Raw genomic sequence first — 25,114 nt, 5'->3', positions numbered from 1 at the left:
ACCGACGTAAATCTAACATGTGACTTATCACGTGTTTAACACTATAATTTCCGAACGACTTCGAATATCAAAAAATCACTTTACCCATATATTCTACACTATATCTAGATATAATCCATGCCAAAAAAAATCGATTCCGCGAATCCGACACACTGAATGACCCCCTTAAAGAAGTTAAAGAAAAGTAGCGAAAGGTAACCGTGCAGGCCCGCCAACCCCTAGGTGCATCCCACGCAAATATCACGTCGACATACACTTGCTCACATTTGTGCTAGCCAGGCTTTGGATTGGTGGGGATAGGACTAGGTCCTTTTGTATACCTTAGTCGCTCTCATTCGAAAATTTACGACAGGCTCTCGTAAAGTTAAATGGGGAAACCAAAAAACGACAGCCTGACTGCACACATGAAGCCAGAAAACTTGCATCCAGAGTTTCCCTGTAATCTTTAATATCCTAAAATACTATTAAAAGCGCTACCTTTCTTCTTCATTCGGCCTTTTGTAGACATCAGCTGAGTAATAATAATACCACGAGCATCAATGATCGATGAAAACCACGGACAATTTTTAGAACAAATGCACTTGTCAATTAGTCTCTCCATCTGGAAACACGTCCCGAACACGGTACTGAAATATGGCCCAAATTCTTGAGTTAGAAAAAAATATAATCTGATCTGGCGGCTGCTCCTTATGATCATGTGGCCCTGAGCTTACTCAATGAGCAAGGTAAACCACATATCAAATTGATTCTACTAATCACGTCATAAATACCTATATGGATGGAGGTCAATTTAGAAAAGATCCTACTGCGCCAGGTTCTAGCAGTGTGTAAAATTTGTACCCACTGAGACTACTTCCACTCATCAGCCCATATCCAAGGACCTCTGAGAAGTATCACTTATGGGGGGAGGGCTTTGATCTACACCAGCACATTTAGGCCATTCGTCAGATGCGCTTTTTTAGCTAGTTCCAGTTGTCGTAGTTACCTTTGGATAGTGACTATTACTGAATTTACTGCAATCCAGTTTTGCTCCACCTTAACGTTACGTCCTAAAAGGTTGTGTGGTTCGAGGTTTACGTTCACTCCACCAGGAACATCAATAGAATAAATTGTGCTCCGTATGATCGGGGGTAGAGCCGCATGCGCGCCAGTCAAGAAAAATGTGAATTCAGAAGCGATGCAAGTACTTCCTAGAAACATGTATCCCGAACGGCACTGTGTTAGATAATAATTCAATTCTCTGTGCCTTCGCTCGACGCATTTCTCAAGACATGTAATACAACGATTTTCTAAACCATCCTAACGTTTGGAAGTCCGCACTCACCTTGGATGAATTTACCTTCTTTCTCTGATACTTGATCTATCTCTCCACCTCTAGCACAATGAGACGACCTCGTAACCACCAAGGCGGATGTTAACAGAATTATTTTCCCTGTGGTTGATAATGAGGACCGCCTCCGAGTTTTTATCCAGGTCCAAATTATCCAACCATTATTTTATGGCATGCATAGTTTTACAACTACAACGCCCTGTTAAGCCGTCAGCTAAACCAATCAACGTCGCCTCCCCTGGTACGCGAAACTCAATCCCCCGATCATGCATGAAGTTTCCGAGCAAACACCACAACACGGAAAGTTAAGGAGCAGCTGTGGTTGGAATGCACTGTTTTGACACGTTATCCAAAAGGTAACCCCCGATTAGTCGGGCAAATAACCAGCGACACATAGTTCTGGGAGGGTTCCTTTAATGAAATTCTGGATGTTTGAAGTGAATGCGTTCTTGACGTCGTGCGGTACCATCGGGCAACACTTGCTCGCGGGCGGCCTAAACACATGCACGACTATTGCTATCGTATCAAGGAATAACTGCCTCGCTAAAATTCATTCGACCTGGTAGACCACCGGTAAATTAAACATCACAACATATTTTCCTTAGCGTCTAAAAGGCAGATAGATCGGCATAATTAAACTTTGACGGTTGTCTTAGGGACTTCAGTCGCGAAACTATGCTAACATTGGCCTCTTCCACTGGGCAGAAACATTCCTTCCACTATGCATCATTCAAATGTTATTGTAAAACACTCGAGCCTGTCCATAAAAGCCAACTTAGAAGACTGGTTCGGAATCCCGTCTAATCCCGAAACCCATTAATCTGTAGTATATCCGCGGATCCCTCATAATTCCTCCTCAATAACCACAGATTCCGAGAGACGTCATGTTGAACAATTGGATGAGGGACACTCTCCTTTTACTGTAGTCAAAATTGTATTCATCAAGAACCGTGGATACGCAGATTGCTGTCATTTTTAACTATGTATCTTGTTGAATTGCTCACCAACGGAAAAACGAGGTCACGAAGAAATACCAGAGCGTCAAAGGACTACAGGAAGAGAAAATTCTGGTTTCTAATCCAGAGCCTATTCCTCTTTTGAAATCCAAGATCCTGTCCGGAGACCACTAATGCCCGGGTAGGTATCACCTTAATGAATTCTCGAGGCCAGAAACTCAATGTCGTTGCAGTTGCCCAACAATGCGACTGGAAACACCTTAGTAGCGGGAAATTGAATGTATAGACGTAGGGTACGAATGTGGACAGTCCTCACCAAATGCTACAGGCGTCTAATCCTTTAGGAGGACCACATTCCGTAGACATTTTTAACGTTTATCTAGCACCGAGTGAGGGGATGCCAAGGTTTCGACGCTGGCTTGATACTCTGGAGGATGCCAGGAAAAACATCCTCTAAATGGCGGCCAGAATGGAGCTGCGCCATATAGCATACACGCTAACATTCCGGCGCTACCTCCGCGTCGGAGTTACTGGCCTCTTCGGTGGAGGAACAACGAGCTCTGGACGATTTTTCAGCAAGTGACCATCAACACATATCGTTTGAAGTAGTTAACGCTATTTTTCGGTATGCACCAGCTCAGCAATCTCCTTGCCCATAGAACTTCGCAAAGGTAACCATCGGGAAATTCATCAAATCGGTTGAAGCAAGCAGAGTCGCGTTGGAGGACATTCCGGAAAATGAAGAATTTGCCTGCGGCAATGGTCCTAGATTCAGTTTTGTGCCTGATAACGACAGCCAATGAATATCGGCTAAAGGATATTCCACAACTCGATAAATAAAAGCAAAACTCGTTGCTGACAGAAGCCAGTTGACGAGGTGGCTGGGAATCTGTCATTATAAATTGATCACCTCGCAAATGGAAACTCCACGGAAACATTGTTCACTCAATGACAAAAGAGAGAGGTTAAAGAGGTAGTTCACTCAATAAAGAGGCAGAAAGCCTCGACGACGGGCTTTATCCCGTCAGAAATATATAAACTTGTCTTCCGTCACCCGAATCTACTGATCGTCGCATTAAACACTTGCCTAAAGGGGAATAGTTTCTCTTGCCACCAGAAGGTGCCTAATAATTAAATTAAAAGGAGGCCCTGAGCTGCGGTCTGCTTACTAACCACTTCATATGCTTGATACAGTTTTGAAAAGTAGCTTAAGTATTGAGGAAGAGAGTAAGTAGCTTTCGAAATACGTATTTACTAACTATTAAAATATATTGTAGTAGGAGCAAGCTACCTAGTTTTATTTTTACGCTTGAAAAACTCATCGAATGGAGGTCATGAATGCGGTTCACCAAACTGCGGACGAGTATTGCTCCTAGTAGCGCTTGATATCAGAAATGCGTTCAATTCCATAAGATGGGCAGATGTGCTTGGCGCATTACAGAATTCATTCCATGTAACAAGCTACCTCCTGTAGCTACTGAAAAATTATCTGAATGACCACTCCCTACTCCATGCGACGCTGGAAGGCCAGCAATGGATGGAGGTCACGCCGAGATTAACTTAGGGATTGATGCGAATACTCATCATTGCCGCTGAATCAGGGTTAATCAGTTATGCAGTTGTCTCGCAGAGCCGACTTTGATAGCGATCGCTGCAGTGATCTCCTTCTTTCTAAGTAACGCAAAATCCGCTATAAACGCAATGGAGAGGAGCAAAGCGAGGTGATTGCTCATAACGAACGACGGTATACACTAAATGAGTGGCACCTCTTTTGGGAAAAAAAATCAACAAGCAAATGAACGGCGGAACTCATCAGAAAATTAGACCCATGTTTGGATCGAAAGCGTGGTGAGATTGATTAATCCCTTAACTAACTTTTAAGCTGGTATAAAAGTTCCCTGTCTTCCAGTCTTATCTACACAAAATTGGCAAGGCACGATTTCCTGACTATACATATGCTTTGCAACTGAGTGGTGAACAACGCAGATCATATATTTTTTCGCGTTGAAAGATGACTGGGATTCGTCGGGAACTTTTTATAGACACAAGGGAACTCTCCCCGTACAATGTCAGTTACATACTATGGAATGAAGACAGATGGAGGCATGCTGTGCATAGCATTTGAGTTCTTCTGGTTGCAAAGGAGATTGAAGACTTGCGCTATCGACGAAACCACAAGTCGTCTATTCTTTTGACTACACCGTTTCTAACAAGATGGATGCAACTGCGGATTAATGTTTATGACAACAGCAAGGCGCCTTAATTACTTTACAGCCGATTTTGGACTGAATATGCAATGAGCAATATTTCAATAACAAACTGCTACGCACTAGCAGAAATTTCCAATGTAGTGGATGAGGATGCTTTCTATGAGAAAATAAATGGAGTCGAAGAGACGCTACCTAAAGGTGATATCTTTGTGATCACGATGGATGATCTGCATGCCAATGTCGACTATGACAATAGCTAACTGGGACATCCAAAGAAGAAACACGGTCTTAGTGACCCCAACAATAGCGGCGAAAGGTTGATTTCGGCAATTTTCACCGACTTTTCAGTAATGGCTCATGTGTCAATCAGGGAACCTACTACAAGATCAGTTGGGTTTTCAATGATCGACAACATATGATCACTCCGACCGAGCACATTGCCATCAGCAGTAGATTTAGAAGTTGTCTTCTGATGCGCCTTATAAAAAGGTAATGATGTGATGATCATCTGACATTCACTTACTTCCCTTGCATAGGTCTACATGCAGAGTTCTCTCTCTCGCCGTGTTGGAGAGCATAAGCTGATAGAGGCGTTCCAACTAACATACTTTCTTTTAGACCTCATGCAAGACAGCAACCAACGGTCGATGTTGAAGTGCGAGGGCCTCATAAAGAACGATTTTGTTGTCAATGGCGATGAAAAAATGCTAACGTCTTACGAGAATAAAGTCAATTTGGATCTTACTATTTCCACTGTAAAGTAGAGAATAAGACAACCTTTTAACAAAACACGCATTTACAAGCACAATAGATGACAAAATCCTGTCTTTTTACTGACATGGCCATTAAGATCACATTTTCGTTGCTATCAACTGAGATAATAAGTTCAGCTAAGTCATCAGACTGTCATCAAATCGCTTGACTTCCTTAACAACGTTACGAAAACTCCTCTAAGAAATGAGAGTGTCTACACCATGTTGAGTGCGTAGCCGAAAAACGTGGAGAAACTTGGTAGCCATTTTGGTGCGGCCAGGTTTAACACCACAGCTCTTAACGGCATACCATCGAGTTTTTGGGAGAGCGCAGATATCGATATGCTCTTTCGAAGAGTTCTATCAGGTCCCTCCATCTTACCACTGAGAGTATTCATTGTCAATATTTAGAGTTGAGGCACGGATTTGTAAGGCTCGAACTAATTTTCGCTACTGTCGCCCATTCGTCAAGGACTCTATCTAGTTTATCGTTAGGATTGATATTTTCCTCATTTTTTTGCAACGACAATCAATGCGTTGTGTTTGGGTCAGACCCTTGCATATCCGTAATCCAGGATTTACGGCAGTTACCACGTGGTACTGGTTAATAGAGGACTTTGCTGGCCAATTCGGAATACACTACAATTCGTGTTGTCGAAGTTACAAGGAGGAAGGGGAAACCCTCAGACACTTCCTTTACGATTATCCAGCTCTAGCGAAAGTCAGACTGCGGACAGAGCTGTTATCCTTCGTAAATGCGACTGGCTGACTCTACGATCTAAGCCGGATAAATTTTGCTCTCCTGAATCTTCCTCGGAGCGGCCACTGTACCTCCCTACCTATCAATGCGACAGATCGACCGAAAGTCAATTGCGGGATCTATCACTAGAAAGAATCAGGCAGGATTTAGCATTACAACTAAAGTCAAAGGAAACGTTTTCCTGGGAGGAGACCTCATCTAACTCTATACATTTTCCTCTTGCGAGTTTTCCCGTGAATTTGACCCACACTTTCCCTCTGATTCCGTGCAGGAACTTTATCCTGATTTTGCTGGTTTAACTGACGCAACTCAGACTTTTGACCAAGTCCTGATCTCCCTTTCTCTTTTCAGAGGATATCGATATGCTTCTTTTTAAGGTTTTGTGGGAAACAAGACCTTATTAAAATCGGTTTACTGTCTCAGAAAAGGTTGGAACTGTGAAATCCCTCGCATACAGTGAGTAACATTGTTCTACGTTAAGTTTAAAGGGGGTCTTTATACATGCAAAAGAGTTAGTACTTTCCAAAGCTGGCCTAACTTTTGACATTCGAGGCAAGAACGGGAGAGCCGTTCTCAGAAACTACTCAACCGAAATATCTCAAAGCTGTCACTATTAGGAGTCTTGGCCTCAAAATACTCTCCTTACTGATATTTGTTTAAACAAAGTTAATATGTATTAGAAATATACTAATTTCTTAGAAATTGGAAACCTCCCTTATGTTTATCCTAGAATCATCAAGTTTCGCAGTAATATGAGCTATACCAAGTTTAATGAAAATCGCAGCATTACTGGCAAAGTTATAACAGGTCAAAGCTGTCTCTTCTACGCAAATTTATTACAATCTAAGATTGTGAACGGCAGCATCATACTAAAATGATTAGTCTAGCAAACTAAATGCATAAATATCCCAAGCAAGATTCAAATGGGGCAAATGTCCACTCAAATATCTTTTATAAGAAACCAAAGTCTTTAATACCTCAGCCTCCAATTTCCCGATTTGTTCAGGAATGTATCTTATTCACCAACGGATAAATAAAACCAATTTCAATTTTTCTAAAAAAGTTTGTATTTTTTCTTCCAAATCGATTTCGTCCCCTTCAAAGTAATCACCTCCAGACACTACGGTTTTTTCAGCCTTCAATGCATGCCAGATAGTCACTCTCAGGTATAGCTTTCAGGGCGCAGGTCGACCTTGGATCTCTTCAATCGAGTCAAAACGATTTCCCCGAAGCAGCCTTTTGAGTTCAGTTGAGGGAATATTCAAAAGTCGCACGTAGCTAAATCAGTCAAATATGGTGGCTGAGGAAAGATATTGGTTGAGAGAAGAGAAGTTGGAGAGAAACTCACGAAAAATCTTGACCATATGCGATAGTGCATTATCGTGATGCAAAACCAAGAGTTGTCTCTCGGCAAGGTCTCTAGTTGTTATTCGACGATTTGCGAGCACTAATCTTTTTATTTTTTTTGACATGGACATCGTCAGTTGACGTCGATGGTCGACCGGGACGCGCTTTGTCTTCAACAAGTTTGTCCATCTTTGAAATGTGTATACCACTTGTAGACGTTCCTTGTCGACATTGTCTGCTCCCTGGGGGCCTAGTTTAACATCCTGGACGTTTCCGCGCACAACTATAATACAAGATCTCTGCTCAACTAATTCAGGCATTATATAAATCGACGTAGTAACCTTTTTGTCTTACAAAAGCAAACTTATCTCGGCAACTAATGACATTTATGATAAGAAATTTGCAAAGATGTCAACACAGTGCTATCAACTCGCTTTAAGAAAATAAATAAAATAACGCAATTAACCTGGGAAATTTAAATCAAAAATCGGTCTAATTTTTTGGACAGAGCTTTTCCGTATTACCGACTTCCGCAGATATTAATATTTTCCCTTACCCAGTTTTGTTTTTTGAATAGGTTTCCCCTCTCTGAGGTTTGCTGGCATTTCAGGAACTCATATATCTTTTTCCATCTTTTACAGAGTATGTTGCCGTTAGTATTTGAGGCATGTGGTACCGATGTTTCCCATGTAAATTTCCTACTAAACACCTGCTTAATTTATTTCAATTCCTCAATGCAGAACGAGGCTTTTTGTTTGAGCTTTTATTGAAGGATATCTTGGAAGTACTCCCTCTTATACTGACAAATTTCATGACTAATCTTTCTTTATTCCAATTAAGAAGCAAAAAGATATCGAGCGATAATTACCCCCTAACGTTTGACGATTCGTCAAGTCAAATCATACTCAAATCAAATCCAATAATTAGATTTATTTTTCAAAGGACAAAGAAAATCGTTTTCTAAAGAAATGATTCACATCTCCACTGGAGTAGCTATATACATATGTGTATTGAGTTGTCTTTTAAATTTTCATCCATTCCATTCCAAAATGGAATGAGTTTCATCTAAATTTTATGTTTATTTTTCCCAATTTCCTATGACTACAATAAGTAAATACTCACATTTTACTAATAAGAAGTTACAATACAGCAGTAATATCCAAAGGCGTCGATCAAATGTCGGTCTCATGACGTCATCACTTCAGTTGTAAGTTATCCTTTTATGATTACTGCGTTGTAAGACACGCGTACCCGGAATCTCTCACTTCTCCGCAATACCAAATCTCCGCACAAGATTCAATGAATAAATATTGTCTTGCGCCTACTCTCACCACAGAGATAAGCTTCTCTTCCTTTTATATTTTTAATATCTTTTGGAAAAAAATATTTTTCTCGTGTTCAGATGAAATTCAAATGGTTTGAGCAAACACGCCTGAAAATCTGGTACATTTTCGCAAGAAAGTTGTATGCTTAGTAACTCGTAACAGCAGCGATAGGAGCGGCGGCAATAAGATTATCTGAAACGAAAGATGGAAAAAGAAAGTCAGGATAAATAAGCAAATACGATATGAAACGCTAAAAGGTATGAATTTGCTTCCACAATCATATTGAAGGGAAGCGCCAAGGCGACAGCCTTGAGTTCAAGTTAAAGTTGGTACAGCGAAGAACAGGAAAGCTCATTTATCAAAACAGGATTCAATATTGAGTATTCCAAAGTTAGTACTTCCCGACAAATAGCACAACAAGCAACGGTTGTACTGGAGAAAATCAAACTGTCTGACCGGTATTGCCGTCGCAAGGCTCGCGGCATCTTGGCGGAAAGGATATTCCTGGTGTTGACTTGGCAGTTCATCGATTTAATTCAAAAGCACTATCCGAAAGGAGCTTCCTTAATCTTCGAAGCATATTGACTTAAGTACTTTCAATGATTACATGCGATAACTATCCTGAGGGTAAGGAACTTCCCTCTGCTCTATCGAATATACCCCGACAACCCTAAAAGCTGAAATATCATAGATTTCGTCAGATAGTCACTGACCATCAACAAGTTGTAACCAAAGGACAACAACTTCTACGACAAATATCTCAGCTACAAGCGATACAATTACTTTGTCAAGGATTTTCCGGAGATGCATACTATCCAATATTTGCATGAGACGATGAGATGTGTTCAAGTGGACACAAGCAAATATATATCGTCCTTAGCTTCCCTGCAGAAAGGTACCTCGGCACTATCTACTGCAAGAGTAAGACTCAAGACCAAGGAATACAAGGAGTTACTCGCTTGAAACTGAACTCTGGTTTTACCCGAATAAGTGTTTACTGTAATGTAATCCGTTTGGATTACACTCCTTGACAAATTGATCGTCTGATATGAGAAACATTAAAGTTATTGGATTTCACAGAGCGAATGACTACACAAAACACTAATGCCTTCAACTTGAAGCATCGTTGGGTTGATTGAAGTATTAAGTAAGCTTCCTTCCTGTCGAACGACAGACCAAATGGAAGCCAAAGAATGAGACCAGTTGCAATTACAGATTCTCACGTTAGGTGCCTAAGATTTTAAGTAATTTTGTACTGTATGGTAGAATCAATCTGTTGATACAAGGAAGGAGATTTTGTAGTAAATAGGAGACTTTAGAATAATCCTAGAGCGTTCGGGTACCAACTTGTTCATATTTATATTCAAACGGATGTTGTAGAAAAGCAGTCTCTCGAAATTAATTACATTGAAAACAAGCTTTCTTCTGCATTTCACCGGTGGGGTCTATCCATGAAGGATACTAACTTTCAGCAACATCGAATTTCAACATAATTCCCTCCGACAACCAATCCGTTACTAAACAAAAACCAACGAATACGCTTGCCACAAAATTAATCGATTTTCCAACGAGGAAAAAAAATATTGCGCCCTCAATCATTCATCAATCATTGACTAATGGACTCCAATGAAATTTATCCGTTATCCTTTCTCTCAGAATTGGTGGCATCAAGACGACAATCAACAATACAACACTGACCGGATTCCAATGATAGATAGCCTCTTTCTAAAGTGAGTGAATGCTGTCAAGGGACTCGTCTCTGTCGGCCAACTTTGTAATTTCTTTCAAAGATAAGGATCAATTGAGTGATATTGCTTAACATGAAAAAAAATTCTTTTCGTTTCCATGTCCTTATTGAAAGGCAAACAGAAAACAAATCACCTTTGGAAGGTCCCACGCGGACTTATTTCAAAGTTTTTGGTTAACTTTTTTATTTGATTTTTATTGGCCTATGTAATTGTTGGAGGGGATTGCGCACTGACAGGATAGGAGGATGGAATCAAATAAGGATGTTTCGAGAAATTGTTTCATGGCAGGATTTTACAAAAAATTGCTAATTGGATCAATCTTTAACAGTCTGCTTTTGAATAACAACTCAAAAAATTTTAACTTGAAAATCAAAAATGAAGACGGGTGGAATGTAGTCTTCAGAACTGTCCTACCACAGTTGATTACGCTATTTAAGATTGTCAGTAAGATGCACGGTTTCAGAAACCCAGCACCGGCTATTTTTACGATTAGACAAGCGGACTCCCAGGCGTCAATATCCAACGACCGCAGTACCTCAGCAGTGGGAACCTTGACTACTGTGGCATCTAATGTTCCAACCGTGCAAGGCGGGTGAAACAGGCTCCATCAATGGTCACGTTCAGACGAAGTTTGATCCTTCGCAGCGATATTGGAGGCAGCGTCCAATCAATCAATATCATCGAACTGTGTGAATTCATAAAGGAGCGTTTGACTATTCATGCATATCATGATAATAGGCATCTATTTGGCATACGGCAAGGCTCAAGATGAAAAGGGGGTAAAAACGTCAAATGAAAAAGTGAGCCTGACGGCACAAATAACACCTGTTCAAAATATGAAACGGGAGATACGTGCGCGAAAGGTTGAATGAATCAACGGGCCAGCAAACCCCGAAAATAAAGAAGAACTCAAATTCCAAGAAAGCGGAGCACATTAGGGCGTCATTTGAAATTGCGGGCTAAGCTAACGTAGCTGCGACTCCGGGAAAAAAAAGTGGATCTTTCAAGACTGATGCAAAAACCTAGAGAAAAGCAGCGCCTGGAAAAGGAAAGGACCGCGTCATCATTTCTAAACGTGGTGGAAAGGCTTTCGTTGACATTCACGGGAGGGTAAGGGCAGACCCCGAACTTCGAATTCGGGAGACAATGTCAACCGGTCCCACAAAAGCGAGGTTATGCTAGAGCTCAAGAAATCAAAGGATTTAACCGCGCACAAATTCTTCAGTCAAATTGGAAAGTCGTTAGAACCGACATGAGAGGTAGCAGGCCGGAGATCACTATAATCTGCCAGCACGAACGAGTCGCTCAGATAGTACTACTCCTCCTTCAAAGATATGTGGGAGGGTGCATAACTGACCCTGAGGAGGGTTTTCAAGCAACCATCGTTTAAAAAATGTTTTCTCTGTATATACTCATACCAAAAAGTTGCTGGTGGAGTATCAAACGATATCACACTCTCGGATTACAGGCGCATTAATTCCGCAGTGCACATAGATCCACCTCCACCCACTCTAGTTCAAAACCCACGTAAGATTAGGCGTCGTACAAGACAGAACTGAGCGCCCGAGTCACGATCCCTCTGAGAAGCACCAAATCCATTGCTGGAGTTGAGAAAACGACCTAGATGATCACAACTGGCATGAGAGAAGCTTTTGGAGAGAGTTGTCAACTCATGATACGAAAGAAGGGTAAAACAACAAGGTGGAACTCGGTTTTGACGAAACAGAAAAGAACAAGGATACCCCTCAACCGAGATCAAAAGTCTGATTCTGTTGCTGGCTGGAAACGGTACAAAGAGGCTCAAAAAGCTCTAAAGCTCTAAGGTCGACTAAACAATCATAACGAAGACACTTTTGCGAAGAGACTAACTCTCTCCAACTTCAAAGCTAAAGCGGATCCTTGTCAAAGAATATAGGTAGTGGATAGGATATCTGCGTTTACAGAGGGGGAGGTACAAAGAAAGCAATGAAAAAACGGCAAACCATTTGCTTGAAGTGCACTTCCCAGCATCCAAAACCTCATCTCGAAGCCAACAGATAAATACAGCCCTCAACCGAAAGATTGGACTCTGGCATGCAAAATAATATCACCCTGGGTCTATTCATTCGGGAAAATATATACCGTGCTTACCTAGCACACGCTTATATTCCAACTAACTGGCGTGATGTGACGGTAATATTTATTTCCAAACCATGGAAACCTACCTACACAGACGCAAAAAGCTTCCGGTCGAACAGTCTAACTTCCTTTCTGCTAAAAGGACTGGAAAGGCCAGTAGATCGGTTGATAACGGATACATACGTCCTTAGGTCGCTACTTTACGCGGCAAAATTGCATGGAATCGATCCGCTGTTAATCAGTTGGATCCTTCACATGTGTCCGGATAGCTCAGTGGTTAGAGCACTAGGCTGTCATACGGAAGGTCGCGGTTCAAATCTCACTGGTGGCAGTGGAATTTGCATCGTGATTTGATGTCGGATACCAGTCGACTCAGCTGTGAATGAGTACCTGAGTCAAATCAGGGTAATAATCTCGGGCGAGCGCAATGCTGACCACATTGCCTCCTACAGTGTTCTGTAGTGTACCGTTACGGTCTTGAATGAAGTGCTCTAACACACTTCAAGGCCCTGATCCAATATGGATTGTTGCACCAACGATTATTATTATTATTATCCTTCACATCACACACAAAAATCCGCATATTGGTCGGACAGAAGTCTATTGAGCAGGATGTCTTAAGGGTTGCCCACAGGGAGGGGTTCTCTCACCTCTGTTAGAGCCAATGTAAGGAGAAGGAAGAGATGGCCCTGCACTTTGTATGCAGCTGCCCAGCTTCCTCACACCTCCGACGAAGCTAGCTTGGTAAGGTTTTTTTCAAAGAAGAGTCTGCGCATTCTCGGTCTCTGGAGAATATATTCGCCTAACAAAAGTTTGAGTTCTTGGACCTTCGACTTCACCACTAAACTACACTAACTAACTGAAGATATAAATGAGATCACCTCGGAGGAGGTTCGCGAAGTTTCGGGGAACTCAAGAGTCAGCGGCAAAACCGCTAAGAGAGCGCAAACCACAATCATAAGCCTGTCAGTAGAGGCAGCACTGAAAATGTTAGCAGGTGGCACTGAAATGATGGTGAGCCATACCGAAAACATGGTGGTGGTATTTAGGTGAAAGAGCAAACGACCCAAAACAGCGCTATGGGCTTATGGAAAACAAACCTTCTAGGAAATAATGGAGCGGACATCTACATGCTCAGCGCTACTCTTGCCGAAAATGAGTAGATGCTGGCTTTACATGTAAGAGGAAGATGGCCGATAATCAGAGTAGGTGATTTTAATGCGTGGGCCTCTTGAATGGGGCAGCCGGACAATGAATGTGACAGGACGCATTTTCCACGAAGCATTCGCGAAGGTAGACGTGGTACTCGCAAATGGAAGGAACTTGGGATCTATAGGGAACCTGACATACGTCAGCGCCACATTAGCCAGTAGACTATACTCACAGTAACTACCAAGCAATCTGCATGAAAATCAAGAGCAAATCAAGTCGGAAAAAGTGCTCGTTGAATGCCTTGTAGTTTGCCTAAGCTTTTGAGGGTGACATGTATTCTGCGGCCCTCAAACCCAAAATATTCCTAAATGATACGGCCAAAGAGAAAGAAATCACCCGATGGGTGATGGGAAGCATGCGATGCTACTATGCCCAGAAGGCGACTGCTCCCTTATAGGCAACCTAACTACTAGTCTAACAACCAAATCGCAAGCGTGTGAGCCGGATGTTTTCAGGCAAGGAGGCTTAACTAGAGGCTCAGAAAAAGTTCGGTAGCGACGATCGAGAGGAGACACGCGCGTAACTACTTGGCCACTTTCAAAATATGAACCCCTAGGGCGAGGCCTATAGGGTAGTAATGAAAAGGCTGTGGAGATCACCCTAGGTGACCTATCCGCACCTCCTAGAAGCGATTGTCACCACTTTGTTTCCTCACCACGAAAATAACGAAGAGAAAAGAACACTGTGAAAAAGGAAGTCTGAACATACGGTCGTGTCAAAACCGGCTAACAAATGCCTGGGAATGGTAAATGACTCCAAACTGAGCTGTAGAGGGCATCTAAAATTTGCATACCAAATGGCAGCCAGTATCGCCGGGCACTTGCAAAAATGGTCCCGAATATTGGTGGGCCGTAACGAAGGTTGCTTCTAGCCGAAGTGGTACCGTCCATCCTGCTTTACTCGTCATTTGTGTGGGCCGAGTGTAAACTCTCAGAGACGGAAGAAAGTAAATTCGGCTTACCGGCTAATGGCTTTGAGAGCTTACACATTAGATGAGGCCGTGCTAGTGGTAGCGGGTACGATCCCTGTCGACATTCTGTGGAAAGAAATACCATACAAAACATATGGAGGGGCACACAGACGCTAGGAATGTGACAAGGTCACAGTCAAATGATCTCTCGCAACACAGATGGGGCAAGTGTATGGAGGGTCGACCAAAGAACGGGCTCACATTAGGGTGTGGCTTGAGCGAGAACCTGAGGAGATAAACTACCACATTACCCAGTTCCTCACGCTACACGATGGTTACTAAAGGCAGTATCTGCATCCCTTTGGGTTACATGATTCACTAAATTGTCCTAGATACGGTGGCATGCCGGAGAATCCAGAACATGTGATGTTTCACTACCCAAAGTTTCCAATGGATAGGAGGAATCTAAAGCAGGGCAAGAGCATGAGCCCGAAAACTTAGTTGCGCAGAAGCAGCGATCGAGTCTTCTTATAGGCGGGCCAAATCTTTCTCAACTTGACGCAGGTGTTGAGCCTTCGCCATTTGAAGTCAGCGGCTGCTAAGTGTTACGAGAAAATTCCGCTTCGCCTGGCCAACCCATCAGTGTTGCTGCCAAGAATTAGCTCTGTGGAAAAGATATTTCCATGGTAGGAAAACATTCGTCCAAGGGACCAACGAGGGTGTATGAGTGAATGTGAAGCGCGACTGCCCGCAGGGATATATCGCAGGTCCATTTTTATGGAACCTAATAATGGATGTACTATTAAATGAGCTAAGTTTGATTGTTGAATGCATTGCTTACGCGGATGATCTCCTAATTCCTATTGACCGGAAAAGCCCACATGGGCTTACACCCACACCTAATCGAGCTCAGAGCGCGTTTAACTAAATTGGTGTAAATGCTGACGCGTGTGATGAGAGGTGAATGGGGTTTAAGCAGGAGAACTGCTAGATTCATATATGTAGGACAGTTCCTTGAATATTCTAGGTACGGGTTCCTCTGTTGTATGAGTTTACGATGACGGTGCAGGGCTGGAAACTAGTCTACAACTCCCAGTGAGTTGCGTTGTTAGCGTATCTTCCTGTATGTCGCACTATTCCGACCGACGCCATGCAGGCTTTGTTGAGTATTCCTCCTCTTCATCTAGAGGCAGTCTGGCGCGCAATGCTCCACAGGACCAGGAGGTGGCTACAAGCCAATTTAAATGGTGCACATCAGAAAAGTTGATGGACGAGACTCTAGTATCTAAGTGGTAGCTTATATGGAACGAATGTAGGAAAGGCCGGGTCACATATGAGTACGTTAAAAGTGTGTCTGCCAAAAGAAATTCTGTCGTGGACTTTGGACTTGATATGGGCGCCTGAGTGGGCATTGTAGCTTAAACGAGTTTCTCTTCTCGCGGAATCTTTCTTTCAGGCAGGGTTGTATTCTTTGAGGGGCTGACTTGAAGAGAATTGGTTTCATATCCTCTGTGTCTATCCAAAGTTCTGTTACATCCGTAATTTATACAACATGGGCGTTCATCTTTGATTTTAGCCTGCAACTTTCCGACGAAGGACTGAGTTCCTCAACGGTTCTTCATCTGTAATATGATGGGCGAATGACCATAGTGGGCGTGATGGACAGCCACCAGTCTCGTGTGTTTTGTGTTAGTGTTGTCTTCTGACGTCTTATATGTTGTATTGTATGCAGAGAGGCAGTTGGCTGGTAGAAAGCACCAGAGAGGTGACATCACCCTGGGCGTACTTCTGCTCACATCTTTGGTCAAGTGGCTACTTCCCAAATCACACTGGGTTATACTGGAGCTTAGCATGAATATTACTCAATAACCAAGATATCCTATTTCGGTTAGGACTTCCTTTTTGGCACTGATACTAACGTTGTTGGATGCTTCTTCTATATTGAGGAACACAGCTATAGTTTCTGAGCGTTTGCCTTTGAGGTAGGTGTGCTCACACCAAGAGAAAGGCGTTCTCTCCATAATTGTCCTTAAGTATGGTAGATAGACCGTCGATCTTCATCTCCTCCGTCGTCCGGTTTACTTTTCTTACTGCAAACCATACTTGTTATTTGGGATGAACTGAGCAATCTTACCGACGCACGAACCAACAAAGTCCCTTGAGAACTAATCCCCCGTAACCTTAGATATGGAACCCACGGGCCACCTGGGAGAAACTAAAGCACTGGTACATCCCATCTGTTAGACTTTACCGTCCAAGAGGCTGACTCTTGAGCAAGACTGAAGTGGAACTCCGCTTCTTTGCTGCCATCCGGTGGCCGACATTCTTGACAACCGTTGCTTTTAATACGACCGCCAACGTTGACGATTTGAGGTTAGGAGTATTATGGCTAGTACTTGCTGCGACAACAGTGATTTTTTGAAGATCCCTGTATTTGGTTTCAGCATATTTGTGCTACCGCCACCACCCACTATACTGCCTGGATGGCTACTGTCTCCTAAATTGATAGGAACAGCCCTTCCTCCAACGATGCGCCTCTATCCTCTGTTTTTTTATTGCTGGGTTGTCCCACGTGTAGTTCACGAAAAATATCTATCCTGACTACACCGACCACCAGGGTAAGGTTCATACTTGAAACTGAAAGTTCGCAATGTAGTTACAGGCTGCATATTCATGTGGATAAAATTTGTATGTTTTCTACTATAGTTAATGCCATAATTTTCCTATGTTATAGTCAATGCAATAAATCCTGTATCTCTGATTAAGAGGTGCCGCCAGAAGGCTTAATTTTTTACGGTTCTGTAAGTTTAATCCGAACTTGTTTGCATACAATCTTTCAGATTGATTGCCCTGCTAGTATTCGTTCAGAGGCTTATTGAAGCAGGCGGCTCAGTTGTGAATTTGGAAATCGAGAAAACAGAGAAGCATTTTCAAACATTGGATTTCTGAATTTAAAAAGATCATATGAGCACGGATGACCGGCAAGGGCCTCTTCCTTGTCCCACCACCCCTCTCCTCCCATGTGGGCACAGTTAGGAGTAAAGAGGCAAGGGAGCGACTTCTCTTTGTAACCCCTCTTGCACATCGTGACAATGATTGTCCTACCAATAAGTTTATTAATGGAACGGAAATAGCTGCTTTTGGGACACCACAAAAGTCAAGTCCCATTTGAAGCGCTCTAATTTTAAGATAGCTTTTTGCTGGTTAAGGTCAACCCGAGTGCTAATTTTGAGCATCAAAAATTATCATATTTTCCGCTATCCAAAACGAACTCTGATTGTCTTTTAAAGGTGCCCAAACGCCTCGATAACATTATTGAAAGAGATAAAGAAAGAAAATAGACGGCAAGCCTCTGAAGAGCACTACTCTGCGCTATGCTTTTATATTTCACTAAGCCTAGCAGACATGAACGGTCCAAAAGAAAATTCAATTTCCAACCCAATGCTTGATGCTAATGTGCTCCAGTTTCCGCGGGTAGGACCACATCCACTAGCGGAGATACTGCGATATATCAACGAATCTGGAATATTTCGTTCGACGGGGGATGTTCTGAGTGCTCAGAGGTTTTACTGTTCCCCCCTCCTGATACAAACTTTCCTGCTATCGAAACGCTTCTAGGAGAGGTACCGCGATCACGGCTACGACCTTTGGCACCTGGTATGCCACCATACTCTTCGACAGTAGTATCGAGGACTCCAGAGTGCTCGTTTTCATCACTTTCCCGCTATATAAGCTAGACATTTTGGGACTAAACGAAGTGAGATGGTGGGGCTCTGGAGAGAATCCCTCTCCCATTTGCAGTACTCTTCCTTTGTACTCTGGAGCACTTCGTGGCAGCAGCACAAAGGTTTCAACCGAATTTAATAAGGTTTTGATCAAACAATTGTTTGTGGTTGCCTCCTGGGCGGCGGTACTAACCATCAATCTACTCAGTGGTGAAACCCAGATATCCTTGCATAGCCTTTATTTCATGAGAAATCCAAAATCCCACATTTGATACTTTGCGGTTCTAGTCATAATATGCATAAAAAGAACAAGCGGGACGAAAAAGTACACAATCTTTCTGTGAGAATGCTAATTGAAGTGGCATCTTCATGACAACAGCGTAGTTTGGCATTCACAACACGAATAAATATCAAAAACCTACTGAAGATACATATATTTTCGGAAAGTTAGCAACATTCAGTTAGTAGCGTGGGTTCCACTGATCCATACTCATCAACAAACCATACCTTTCCAATCAACTCCAAAAATAACTTCACAAGTTCTCAAAAATTACCTTACTCTTGCTCTCAAAGATGAAAAGTAAAAAAACAAAAAAGTTTCACGTGCAAATCCTCCATCACGTCCTCCATTCCCAATCCCTGGGAAGTTCCGATGCTTCAATCAATATTTTTCCCACGAAAGTATTCCAAAGTTATTCTGGTATAACAAGTATTCCACCATTAAATCTTTTAAAACACAAATTATCCTCGGCACGCTACAGACCCATCCTCAAATCATCGAGAGAAATTCAATACGATTTCAAGTGGTTGCCATTGATTTGAGACTCAATTGCTACGAAACCATTTGCAAGCTTGATATGTACGACAAGCTAGAAGTACATACATACAATACTTATGTTATGTAAGTTCCTTTCACGTGAAGTGCAATCCTACACCCCCAGCACTGCAGAAATCTATATTTGACAAGCGCGCATCCAAGAAAAGCAGCGGATTCATTCTGCTTTGGCCTCATTAAGCAAGGAAAAGGTTCATTTTCCTCCACTTTTCCAACCAATTTGTTTGGCGTATCCATTATAAATGTACAGATGTAGATGAAATTATCCTTCTATTGGTTATTCAATTGAATGGATAATGATTGTTGGTTATGCTTGTTATGTTATTTGAAGTATTGCGCGAATTATTTCGTTTGTTCTTTCAACCTCGGAGAGATAAATTGCTAAATTAGCCTCAAGTAATGATGGAATTTGAAGAAGCTTTTGGGAAAATTCGTTATGAAGTTCGAAACTACATATTTGTTGGGAATTATTATGTTAACTCCTTCGTAGAATTAAAATATATCTTAATATACATAGTCACTATTTAGGTAGAAAGGACGTGATTTGGAATTCGGACTATAGTTAGCACAAAGATCAACCATTTATGAGTCTTGAAATCAGATTTATCGCAACCCCAGGTTTATCACAAGAAATATTAGGTAAGTAGTAAACTATGCTTTATAGTTAAGTGCATGTGGGATTTGAGCTATTTTAGATAAGCTATTTGGTCCCCGATCTAAATACTACCCCTTACCAACAACGCTTAACCTTAGTAATTGGACTGGGGCCAGCTTTTGGATTCAGCCAGTCTTCAAATTCAGCTAATTATAGATTTCCTCCCACCAAAATGGAATAATTTGTTACTTCTTACAATGAACTTGAAAGAAGCCTTCATGTAAATCTCTGAAGCATATATTAAATATAATAACACCCCCACAGCATGTCTCTTCGTTTTAAGGAAGCAATAATATGGCAATGTGAACTCGTGGAAAACTGAATGACCTCTGCACTTGTCAGTTGTTACGATTACATTAATCATGAAGTAGTGGAATCTTCATGACCATCATCATGTCAAACTGACGGAAGAATGTGCTGATCTGACCTCAAAGCTATTTTCACCTGTGTTTTCTTCCACTGAACAAGCGAAAAGCAACGCAATATAAAAGTGCAAATTAACGAATAAGAGTGAAATAACACTGACACCTTTCAGCTTCCGTGCCTGAGCTTAAATTTATACTTATTATGGCTTCATCAAAGGGTAGTATAGGTCCCAGGGCCAAACATAGGCCCACCGTGGAACATAAAACCCGGGAAACGCCTGCTAAACCAACAGCAACAGCTCTACTACCAAACCCTATTTCCACTTGCACACGGTGACCGCTGGGAACACTTCCTTAACTTAAAGCTGCAGACGAAGAAGGATGAAGGCGAGTCTCCCGCGCCTAAAAACGGGACAAATTGTACCAACTGGACCTCCAGGTTGGAGGTTGGGTAGAGCTGACAACCCTACACGAAAAACAACCTCTTGCGAATCCACGCAAGGAGCCTCGGACTGGACTGACAATACAACGACGAACCCGAAAGGAGACTGCAGAGTCGGAAAAGAATACCTTCTACGAGACAGCAGAACGAACAGTGGATGCTTATTGTCAGAACATATAGAGTAGAATCACTATCTCGTGGGCATGGTGCGCCCAGAATCCCCTCTGACAATCAGTTGAGAGTTAACACTGAAGCCATTCACAGCACAGCCCTCCACAACACACACCTATGGGTGGAAATGGATGCTCATCCTGCCTAGACAAAGAGGGAAATGTAATTTTCAACAGAATGGGCATATTGGAGCGATGGGTTAAGTATTTTTATGAACTACTCAACAACCAAAACATCGGCGAATTGGACCTTACTGCCACCACAGTGTGCAATTCATCGGCTTTAAAACCATAAGTGGAATTACAGCCGAATTGGGTCAATATGGAAGCGACCACCAAGCGGTTCATCAAATTGTGTTCAAGCTGTGGGACAGCAAATCACTGCTTGACGACTGGGAAAGAAGCTTTATCTGTCTCATACATAAAAGGATATCATGCAGTTAATCAATTATAGAGGTATCACGCTGCTGAGTACCATCTATCAGATATTCTCCTCTATCATGCTAGGTCGGATAGACCCACACCCCCCGAACATTTCTGGTCCATACCAAAATGCTTCATTCCAGGCAAATCAGCAACAGATCAGATTTTCTCTCTGCGCCAAGCGATGGAAAAACTGTTGGAATATGAACATCAGTTGCACCATCTTTTCATCAACTTTAAGGCCGCCTATGATAACGTAGCCAGGGCAAAACTGTACACGGCCATGAGAGAATTCAGTATCCTAACAAAATTGATATGACTGACTAGGCTGACTCTGACAAATGTGCGAGACCAGATATAAGCAGCAGGATCACTCTCCAGACAATTCAACATCACCAACGGTCTACGACAAGGGGATGCCCTATCATGCGTCCTCTTGGCCCCCGAGAAACTGATTCGCGATGCAGATGCAAATTCGAGAGGAAACATTATCTTTAAGTCCACCCAACTACTGGCCTATGCTGATGATATTAACATTATGGGAAGAACTGCCCGAGATATACAGCCTACCTTCATCCAGATTTAGCTGGCTGATCTTGGAGTGCACATTAATGAAGGCAAGATGAAGTACATGGTGGTAACCTCAGTGCCAAAAACCAAAGAACCGATAAAATCAAATCGCGCTGATCAAACGAAAAGAATATAAATTGGAAAGTACAACTTTGAGACCAGTGAAAATTTCTCCTATCTAGGGTCGAAGATCACAACCAATAACAGCTATGACGATGAAATGCGCGGACGCTTTTTGGATGCCAACAAATCCTATTTCAGCTTCCAAAAACTATTTCACTCGAAACGTCTCACCATAGGGTCAAAGCTCTTCCTGTACAAGACAATGATCTTGCCAGTCCTCATGTTTTCCTGGAAAACCTGGGTTCCTAGCAAACAAATTACGAACTCTTGGCCACGTTCGAGAGAAGAATCCTCCGAAGAATTGCTGGTCACCTGCATGACGATGAACGATTCCGTAACCTTCATAACGACGAAATCTATGATCGATACCACGACCGTCCGGTTGTAGATAAAACCCGGCTCAACAGATGCAGAGGGGGCACGGTCCTATGGTAGAAAAAGAAGACGAGGCAGACCCTGCCTGAGATGGAGCGATGGCGCAGGTCAGGACGCCAAACAGCTTTTAGGGATATCGAATTGGTGGACCTCTGTACAAAACCGGGATGTCTAGAATTCCTTATTCAGGCAGGCGTAGACCGGATACCGGTTGTTGCGCCGTTGATGATGATGAGGTCGAGGCACCTGGGAGAACATTTAATACCCGAAGCAAAGTCGAAAGATTTGGATGTAGGGAATATACTAAAATTCCTTTTTCTCTAAGGTGTGTGTACCACTGCAGAAACTCGCAGTTGCGCGAAAACAGTTCGAAGAACTTCTTAAGCAGGGTATTTGCAGTTATTGTGGGTCTTCGCCACTTCATATGGCCCCTAAATCCAATGGCGAACAGAGACCTTATGGCAATTACAGACGTCTGAATGCTCACATCATCCCACACCGATACCCCACCTGCTGATCTACAATTTTCCGCACTTCATCGCAAACTGCCGCATTTTCTCGACTTCTCGACCTTGGACTTTTGAACTCTTCGAGTTCACTAAGATGGCTTTTCGACTGTGCCACGTGGCGTAAACCTTTCAGAGATTCATCCACTCTGTGTTGCGAAACCTCAACTTCCGTTTCGTACATTTGGATGATGTTCTTGTTGAGTCTTCCTCTGAGACCGCGTATTTAAAGCACTACGAGTGCAGTTTTCAGCATGTCCTTCAGGCCGGTCGAGTACCCAACATTTAAAAGTGCAAATTTCTACAATTGCAGCTGCGATTGCTCGGTCACTTGATTACTCCTCAAGGCATCCAACCGGAGCCAGTCAAGATGCAAGCTGTTTCGAGCTTCCCGCTTCCAAAAACTGTTAAGGATCTGAGAAAATTCCTCAGCATGTTAAAGTTCTCCCGTCGTTTCTTGCCCAAGGCCGCCCACCATCAATCGATCCTTCACGCCTTGTTGTTTGTGCCGAAAAGCAAAGACTGCTGTCAGATTATGTGATTCCCAGAGACCATCAAGCAAAAGCTGGTGGATGCTACACTTCTGGCATTCCATCAGCAAGATTCCTCCCTAGTCGTATTGGCCATCACTTTTGATTTAAAACAAAAACCCTAACATAGTGTCCCCCTTGCCAACTTCAGCACTTGAGCTGTACCAGCGAGTTCCCTGCCAACATTCTACACGTGTCTGGAAAAGAGAACGTGGTAGCTGACGCTTTTTCATGTGTTTCACAGGTCCAGATCGCCACGACCGTCGATTTTCCGGCAACCGCCATGGCGCAGGGGACGACACAGTTCTTCAGAGATTAAGCACCAACTCCGAATACATATTTAAGGAGTTTCCTATCTTCGACTCAACAATCAGTATATACTGAGAGACCTCAGACAACGGGCCAAGGCCATATATTCCAGCCAATTTCCAAAATGAAGTATTTCACGCCATTCACGATCTAGCGCATCCGGGCATTCGGACAACGAATCGGTTATTCACCGCAAAGTATTTCTAGCTCTCCATAAACAAGGACAATAATTCTTATACCAGTCAGTGCATCCCATGCCAAGAGTGCAAAACAACGAAGCATGTGAGAAAAGAGGTAGGGGTGTTCCCTTGATCCACCGACCGTTTCCAAACAATCCACTTCGACATCATTGGAACTTTGCGAGACTCGCACGGTTTCAGGTATTGCCTGACAATCATCGATAGGTTCACGCAATACTTGAAACAATATCTCTGAAAGACATTACTACAGAATCTTGTGTAGAGACCCTCTGTCGAGAACGGATTCCACGCTTTGGTGTGCCGGCAGTTATAATCACCGACTAAGGAATGCAGTTTGAGTCGTCGTTTTTCTCAGTGTTGGGCAAACTCCTCGGCTTTAAACGCCACCTGACAACCGTTTACCGACCACAGTCCAATGCGATGCTCGAAAGATGGCACAGGACGCTGAAGACCGCTATAATTGCCCAAGACGGCCCTAGTTGGTCGCAGATCCTCGTTCTTTTCGGCCTCCGAACAGCCAATCGTGAAGAATTTGCTGCAAGGCCCATAAAGCTGGTATACGGGGAGAATCTGAGATTCACAAGCGACCCTGTTCTCGACATCAGGTCGGGACTCAACGCTACCGCTCTGTTGCGTCTGCATGAAGCAGCGTCTGATGAGTTGCCTCTGTCATGGACGAAACCGTTAGTCCTTTTTTAGGGATTATTTGCAGATGTCGATATTTCGGGAACCTTTTGCTCTCTTTCTTAATTCTTACAATCTATATAGGAAGATCTAAGAAATATCAAAGAAGAAGTTCCGGTTTTTCAATGCTTTGCTAGCCAATCCTAGAGCTTCCACTACTGATTTAGGTCTCAGCTAATCACCATAAACGCTGAAGCTAATAGACAGATACTCATTATCAGAAGATAACTAATCATCATTTGATAAGACGTCAAACCTATTAACCTAAAAGTCTCCCCACCTCCACAATCGAAAAGGTCAAGCCTATCAAATATTACCAATTATCAGACTTAGTGGTGTTTCATGGGTAAATTGCAAATCGCGAAACGATTGTCGGTTCTCATTAAAAGTTGTTGTACGAGGGGCGAATCGCGTCGGTAATAAATCAAAAATAAATGTCTGTTCGCAATTTAAAAGTTTCGCTTGGCGTTCAGTTGTTGGCAACCGCATCTGCTTCAACCCTAACGAGTCGTTGCCCCCTTAACCAAGCAATTT

General features: G+C 42.7%; 1 protein-coding gene across 1 annotated transcript in view; it reads right to left on the bottom strand.

The window, feature by feature from the left end:
* LOC119656106 overlaps window positions 1-8,858 on the bottom strand; it is a 558,620-nt gene extending 549,762 nt beyond the window's left edge. The window contains exon 1 of the mRNA XM_038062421.1: window positions 8,478-8,858. Within this exon, the coding sequence (XP_037918349.1) occupies window positions 8,478-8,544 (67 nt within the window). The 5' untranslated portion in view covers window positions 8,545-8,858. The remainder of the gene's footprint in view (window positions 1-8,477) is intronic.
* Window positions 8,859-25,114: the final 16,256 nt, after the last annotated feature.

Source organism: Hermetia illucens, chromosome 4, assembly GCF_905115235.1.
Source record: "Hermetia illucens chromosome 4, iHerIll2.2.curated.20191125, whole genome shotgun sequence".
NCBI lineage: Eukaryota > Metazoa > Arthropoda > Insecta > Diptera > Stratiomyidae > Hermetia > Hermetia illucens.
Note: the sequence above shows the minus strand (reverse complement) of the source record. Positions and strands in the feature narration are given on the sequence as shown.